The following is a 7419-nucleotide window of genomic DNA, read 5'->3' as shown; positions in this document are numbered from 1 at the left end:
CTCATCCATGGATTGTTTTTTCATTTGTTTGTGTTCTCTCTGATTTCTTTGAGCAGTGTTTTGTAATTATCTCATTGTAGAGATATTTGACTTCCTTGGTTAGATATATTCTTAGATATTTTATTATTTCTTGGTAGCTATTATTAATTCAATCGCATTATTGATTTGGCTCTCAGCTTAACATTATTGACGTATAGGAGTGCTACTGATTTTTGTACATTGATTTTGTAACCTAAAATTTTAGTGAAGTCATTTATTAGCTCCAGGAGCCTTTTGGCAGAGTCTTTAGAGTTTTCTAGATATAGAATTGTGTGGGCCACAAAGAGAGATAGTTTAACTTATTTTCCAATTTGGGTACATTTTGTTTCTTTTCTCTTGCCCCATTGCTCTGCTTAGGACTTCTAGAACTATGTTGAAGAGGAGTAGTGAGAGTGGGCATCCTTGTCTTGTTCCAGTTTTCAAGGGGTAATGCTTCCAGATTTTGCCCATTAATTATGAGGTTGGCTGTGGATTTGTCATAGATTGCATTTATTTTGAGGTACATTGCTTTGATGCTTAATTTGTAGATAATTTTTATTATGAAGGTATGTTGCATTTTATTGAAGGTTTTTTCTGCATTTATTGAGATCATACGGTTTTTTGTTTTGAATGCAGTTTATGTGGTGAATGACATTTAGTGATTTGCATATATTGAACAAACCTTGCATCCAAAGAATGAAGCCTACTTGATCACAGTGAGTTAACTTTTGATGTGCTATTGAATTTAGTTTGCTGGCATTTCATTGATGGTTTTGCATATATGTTCATCAGGAATATTAGCCTGCAGTGTTCCTTTTTCATTGTGTCTTTGCCGGGTTTTGGTATCAGAGACCTGATGCTGGTTTCATAGAATGAGTTGCAAAGGAGTCTCTCCCGCTCAATTTTTTGTAATAGAATTGGCACCAGTTCTTCTTTTTACATCTGGTAGAGTTTGACTACAAATTCATCTGGTTTGGGCTTTGTTTTTGGTTGGTAAGTTTTTAGTACTGTTTTCACTTCAGGACTTGGTATTGGTCTGCTCAGGGTTTCAACTTCTTCCTTATTAAATCTTAGGAATTTGTGTGTTTTTAGGATTTCATCCAATTGCTCTCTATTTTTCTAGTTTATTTTCATGGAAGTGTTCATAATATTCTCTGAGTATCTTTTGTATTTCGATGGGATTCGTTGTAATGAGACATTTGTCCTTTCTGGTTGTGCTTATTTGGATCTTTCCTTTTTCCTTCTTGAATCTTGTTAGCAGCCTACCAATCTTATTTACCCTTTCAATAGACCAAATTTTGGTTTCATTCATGCTTTGCATAAATTTTTGGGTCTCAATTTTGTTCAGTTCTGTTCTGATTTTAGTTATTTCTTTCTTCTGCTAGTTTTGTGGTTGATTTGCTCTTGTTTTTCTAACTCCTCTAGAAGTGATGTTAGACTCTTAACTTGACATCTTTCTACATGTTTCCTATTGCAGAAACATTAAATTTTGCAGAACAGCTGTGCTGGATGATGTGTTGAGCCGAATGCTAACAACTGGGGCTAATTTAAAAGAACTTTTTTTCCTATCACTGTTAAAGCTTCTTTTACTTCATTATTTCTCAAGCTATATATGAAAGGATTCAACATGGGAATAACAGTGCCATAAAATACAGATGCCACTTTCATATTTTCCTGGGAATTATTAGAATGAGACTGTAAGTACATGTAAGACAGTGTCCCATAGAAAATAGTAACTGCTGTCAGGTGGGACGCACATGTGGAGAAAGATTTTCTCCTCCCTGCAGTAGAAGACATTTTCAGGATGGTGGCCATGATGTAGGTGTAGGAAAAGATGATGACCAACCCAGTGAACATCAAGTTAAATCCCACAAAGATAACAAGTAGCATGTTGTTGATGTCAGTGTTGGAGCATGAAAGAGCAAGAATTGGGGGAACATCACAGAAAAAGTGGTTGATGTTATTGGATGTGCAGAAGGACAGTGAAAATGTAAAACCTGTTTGCACAGAGGCATTAATTGAGCCCATGATGTATGAACCAGCTACCAGTTGGATGCAGACTGTTCGAGACATGATTACAGTATAGTGAAGGGGTTTAAAGATGGCAACATAACGGTCCACTGCCATCATAGCTAGGAGATAACAGTCACTGGTTGCAAAGGTTGCATAAACCAATAATTGCATCACACAGCCCTGAAATGATATCAAATTATTTTCTTCTGTGAAGCTTTGGAGCATCTTGGGAGTGATAGCATAAGTGTAACAGATATCAACAAAAGCCAAATGTTGTAGAAAAAAGTACATGGGTGTTTGAAATCTGGAATCTGTGTCGATGAGTAAGATCATTCCAGTATTACCCACTATGGAGGTCACATAGATGAGAAGGAATGCAATGAAGAGGATACACCAAAACTCATGCTGGGCACCAAATCCCAGAAGATAGAATTCAGTTACTCCAGTGCTGTTTCCTTGTGTCATGGCTACTGAAAGTCTAGAAAGGACCAAAAGAAGGACCCAGAAAAGAAGGGAAATCTTTGTGACTTCTTGCAATGAAATGGCTCTATATTTCAAGTCACTTTTTCTGATTGGATTTTCATGACAAAGCTAACAATAGTGTTATTTATTTCCTAAATTAAAAAATTTATTTACAATCATTGAGGGTGATTTACTTGATGAAAGATGAAATGAATTCATCTTCAAAATAAAAAAGGTTATCTTAGAAGAAGACTGACTTTTAATGTGTTAGAAACATAGATATTTTTTCACTATATTAAACAGGCACCCATACATAAAGTAATATTAAATGTAATTTTGTACCCCTTTATAATTTTTCACAGCCACTTACCATTTTAATTTTGGATAAAGATCTTGAAATTAGTAGCATAAATTAGAGAGAAATTTCCTTAAATATGGTCATATTTTACATATGTTTGAAGGCTTTAAAGTATCTTTGTACTAGTATCCTTAGGCAGCTCCCATTTAGGTGTTATTCTTTACAAGCAAAATAACTCTGAGAAATATCCTTACATTTTCTATTGCTTTTTTTTTTTTCTGTTCTGTAGTGGAGGAACGAGAAAGCAGAAATATTATCTTCAATCTACCTTTTAGTGAATACTGAGGTATATCAAGTTAGTGTAAGTTTCTTCATAGGGTAAATTTACTGTAAAATAAAAGAAATATAGTCCTTTCAAAAAGTGTTTCTTTCATTTGGATAAACACTCACTAGAGGAAGCTTGAATAGGCCAGAGGTCTACTTAAGCTACAATTTCAATAGACAAATGACATTGATCATATCAACTTGACTTTAATCATCTGGATTGAAATAAAATAATATGAAAATATGGGGATGCTTTTCAAAAGTTAAGGAAACTAGTGTAAATCCTCCTTCTGATCTCACACAGAATCTGTACATTTCTGTGTTTATGTTGAGCTAATCATTGGCTGGTTTAATATGAAATATTTGTTTAATCTGTGTTGAAGGTGTTTTCTAATCAAATGAATGCCTCAAAGAAAATGGCCAACTATCTAAGCATTTTTTTTTTTTAACATTCATGTTTGGCAGTACCTGTGAAGGTTTGTTACATAGGTAAGCTCATGCCATGCAGGGTTACCCTAGCATTTTAAACATGCTTAACATATGAGTAGTGCTGAGTTTCTCAGGCTTCATTTATAGTCAACATTGTGCAGTGAAAAGGAAATAGGAAACCCTGGTTTTGAATATTTGTCTCACCAGTTATTAGAAGAAAGCATATAACTCCCGTTGGCCCTACTTACTTCCTCTATACAAAGGGGATTATAGAGCTCATCTAGAAGTTAATATGTTCATTCACTTGTTTATAGTATCAGTAACATGCATATTATAGATACCATAATGTTATGTAACTTGGATTGCAAATAAGTTAACCAAAACCTTCTAGTAGCAAAATCAGGAAATGAAATTATATAAATTTCAGTAGATTCATATTATTTATTAATGCCTACTCTAAGACAGTGAGATAAATATGTACTCGTACGGAGTCCAGAGAGAAAAGCATGTTGCAGAAAAATATGTTGATTGTGGACCCTTTGAAAAATTAAACTTTCTGTCCCTCCTACTGTCTCTTGCTTTCATTCTTTTTATTTATTTGTGATTAAATGCCAGAAAGTGTGCACACCAAATTCAAGTATAGTTATTCATGGGTGTGGCATTAGGTGAAAAATAACATTATTTTGTAAACTTATCAACTTCTAAACTTTCACTTTTATAATGGGAATTCATGACCCTTATTGTTTTAAAAATGAAGAAAACTATGTTTTATGTGGTCGCTGATGCCCTAAAGTTGTGTGTCATTTCACTATTTTCTTTTGTTCTTTTTTTTTTTTTTTTTTTTTTTTTTTGAGATAGAGTCTCACTCTGTTGCCCATGCTGGATGCAGTGGTGCAATCTCAGCTCACTGCAACCCAGGTTCAAGTGATTCTCCTGCCTCAGCCTATGAGGCAGCCACTATGCCGAGCTACTTTTTCTATTTTTAGTAGAGATGGAATTTCACCATGTTGGCCAGGCTAATCTTAAACTCCTGACCTCAAGTGATCCATCTGCCCTGGCCTCACAAAGTATAGGGATTACAGGCCTCTTTCTACTTTCTTAACCTTCTGATGTTTCATGTTTCTTTCATTTAATAACAACTAAAAGGCGGAATATGGGAGAGTGGTTAGAAAAATGAAACAATTATATTCTATGTACAAGAAACTCACTTCAGATATAATGACACATGTAGGTTTAAAATAAAAGGAAGAAAATATATACCGTGCAAACATTAATCAAAAGAATGAATGGCTATAAAAGTATTAGTAAAGTATATTTCACAGCAAAGAAAATTACCAAGGACAAAGAAGAACATTACATAATAATAAAAGTGCTAATCTATCAAGAAGAAATAACAATCCTAAATGTGTAGACACTAAACAAGTAAACTACAACTTACATAAGCAAAAACTGAAACATTGAATTGAGCTACAGGCCAATCTGTAATTATAGCTGGGGATTTTAATATTCATTTCTCAGCAATTTATAGGACTAGATGGAAAATCAACAAGAATATAGAAGAACTCAGCACCATCAGCCAACAGGATATCTGTGATAGTTATATAACATTCCACCTTACATGACTAGAAAACATACTTTTTTTCCAGCACTTGTGGAATATATATCAAGGTAGATTGTATATAATCTATATAATTTTAGAAGAATGGAATTCACAGAGAATGTGTTCCTGACCACAATGAAATTGAACAAGAAATAAACAACAGAAATGTAACAGGAAACTCTCCAGATAATTGGGAAAAAATACATTTATAAACAACCTTTGGATCAAAAAGGCAGTCACAAGGGAAATATAAAATATTGAACTCAATAAAAATATGATACTTGAAATTTATGGGATGCAGCTAAAGCAGTATTTAGTGAGCATCCTGTAGTACTAAATGCTTACATTAAAAAGAGAAAAATCCTCAAATCATTAATATAATCTTCTACTTTAAAAATGTTGAAAATGAAGAACAAACTAAATCCAAAATATGTAGAAAAAAGTATAATAAATATAAGAGCAGAATTCAATGAATTGGAAACAGAAAAACAATATAAAATACTATAAAACAAGAGGTGGGTTTTGCAGAAAATTAGTAAAACTGAAAAACCTCTAGAAAGGCTAGCAAAGATAAAAGGAAGAAGATACAAATGACTAAGTCAGGAAAAGCAGAGATATCACTACAGACCCTGTAGACAGAAAAAATACGTTAATAAGAGAATACTACAAACATCTCTACAGATATTAATTTGACCAATGAAATGAATCCATTAATTAAGAAGTATAAACTAACCCATATGAAACTGTTATTTGAATAGCCCTACAGCCATGAAGAGAATTAAATTTATAATGTAAAAACTTCCTTTTAAAATATCACTGGAAAATTCGCTAAACGTATAAGAAATAATTAACTTCAATTCTATACAATTTCTCTCAGAAAACATATGTGAAAAGAACATATCCTGGTTTATTCTGTTACCCTGCTAGCAAAAGCTGAAAAAATAGCACACAAAGAAGAAAACCACAGTTCAATATCTTTAATGAACATAGATGCAAGAATCTTTTTAAAAATTTAGTGGATAGAATTCAGCTATGTGTATGAAATTATACACAATGACTGAATTGGGTATAGTACAGGTCTAAAAGAGAAAAATCATAGGATCATATAAATTGATGAACAAAAATAATTTGACAAAATTCAACATCTACTTATTACCTTAAAAGTCTTTGAAAACTAGAAAAAGAGGACAATTTCTGCAACTGATGAAGAATTTCTACAGGAAAAACTATAGCTAACATCCTACTTAATAGCTACAGACTAAATGCTTACCCCTAAAATTGGGAACAAGCAAGGATATTCATTCTCTTTAGTGTTATTCAACATAGTTTGGGAAGTTCTACTCAGAGGAAAGGATATATACACATAAAAATGATACAGGTCAGAAAAGAAGAAATAAAATTGTCATTTGTAGATGACATGAGGGTTTAGGTAGAAGATTCCAAGAATCTACCAAAAACTTCTAGAAGTGATAAGTGAGTTCACAAAAGTTGGGGAACACAAGACAGTTCTAAAAAATCCATACTATTTTCATAATAACAATAAATTTGTGGAAGCTGGAATAAACACACAATAGCATTAATAATAGTTCAAAAAATGAATACTTAGGTATAAATGTAACAAAACCAATATAGGACTTGATGATGAAAATTACAATATGCTGATAAAAGAAATCAAAGAAAATCTATGTAAATAGATATATTGTGTTTAGGAAATATGAGACTCAATGTAGTGATGTCAGTTCTCCCCAAATTATGTCCAGGTTTAATACATCTGAAATCAAATTCTCAGCATAGTATTTTTAGTACGTGAACAAGAATATTCTAAATTTATAGGGAGGAGAAAAGAAGCTAGAATAGCTAACACAATTCTGAAAACAAAAAAAAAAACATTGATCTTAAAAATATATATCTACAGTAATTAACACTGTGGTATTAGTGGAAAGATAGATACAAAGATGGAGCAAAATAGTGTATCCACAAATAGATCCACACAAGTGCAGTCATTTGATTTTTGAGCAGCTTCAATTCAATGGAGGAAGACTTTTTAGTAAATAGTGCTGAGACACTGTTTACAATAGCAAAGACCTGGAACCAACCCAAATGCCCAACGATGATAGACTGGATAGGGAAAATGTGGTACATATACACCATGGAATATTATGCAGCCATCAAAAACGATGAGTTCACGTCCTTTATAGGGACATGGATGAACCTGGAAACCATCATTCTCAGCAAACTGACACAAGAGCAGAAAATCAAACACCGTATATTCTCG

General features: G+C 32.9%; 1 protein-coding gene across 1 annotated transcript; it reads right to left on the bottom strand.

Moving 5' to 3' along the window:
- Positions 1–1560: 1560 nt before the first annotated feature.
- OR5AK2 (olfactory receptor family 5 subfamily AK member 2) lies at positions 1561–2496 on the bottom strand. The gene has a single exon (XM_010334615.3). It carries the CDS (start codon positions 2494–2496, stop codon positions 1561–1563), a length of 936 nt encoding a protein of 311 aa, XP_010332917.3.
- Between the last annotated feature and the right edge of the window lie 4923 nt (positions 2497–7419).

This window comes from Saimiri boliviensis, chromosome 6, assembly GCF_048565385.1.
Source record: "Saimiri boliviensis isolate mSaiBol1 chromosome 6, mSaiBol1.pri, whole genome shotgun sequence".
Lineage (NCBI taxonomy): Eukaryota > Metazoa > Chordata > Mammalia > Primates > Cebidae > Saimiri > Saimiri boliviensis.
This window is presented reverse-complemented; position numbering and strand designations above follow the sequence as displayed.

What these genes read in the sequence shown, in the direction of transcription:
- OR5AK2 (XM_010334615.3), bottom strand. Translation starts at nt 2,496, where the DNA reads ATGACACAAGGAAACAGCACTGGAGTAACTGAATTCTATCTTCTGGGA.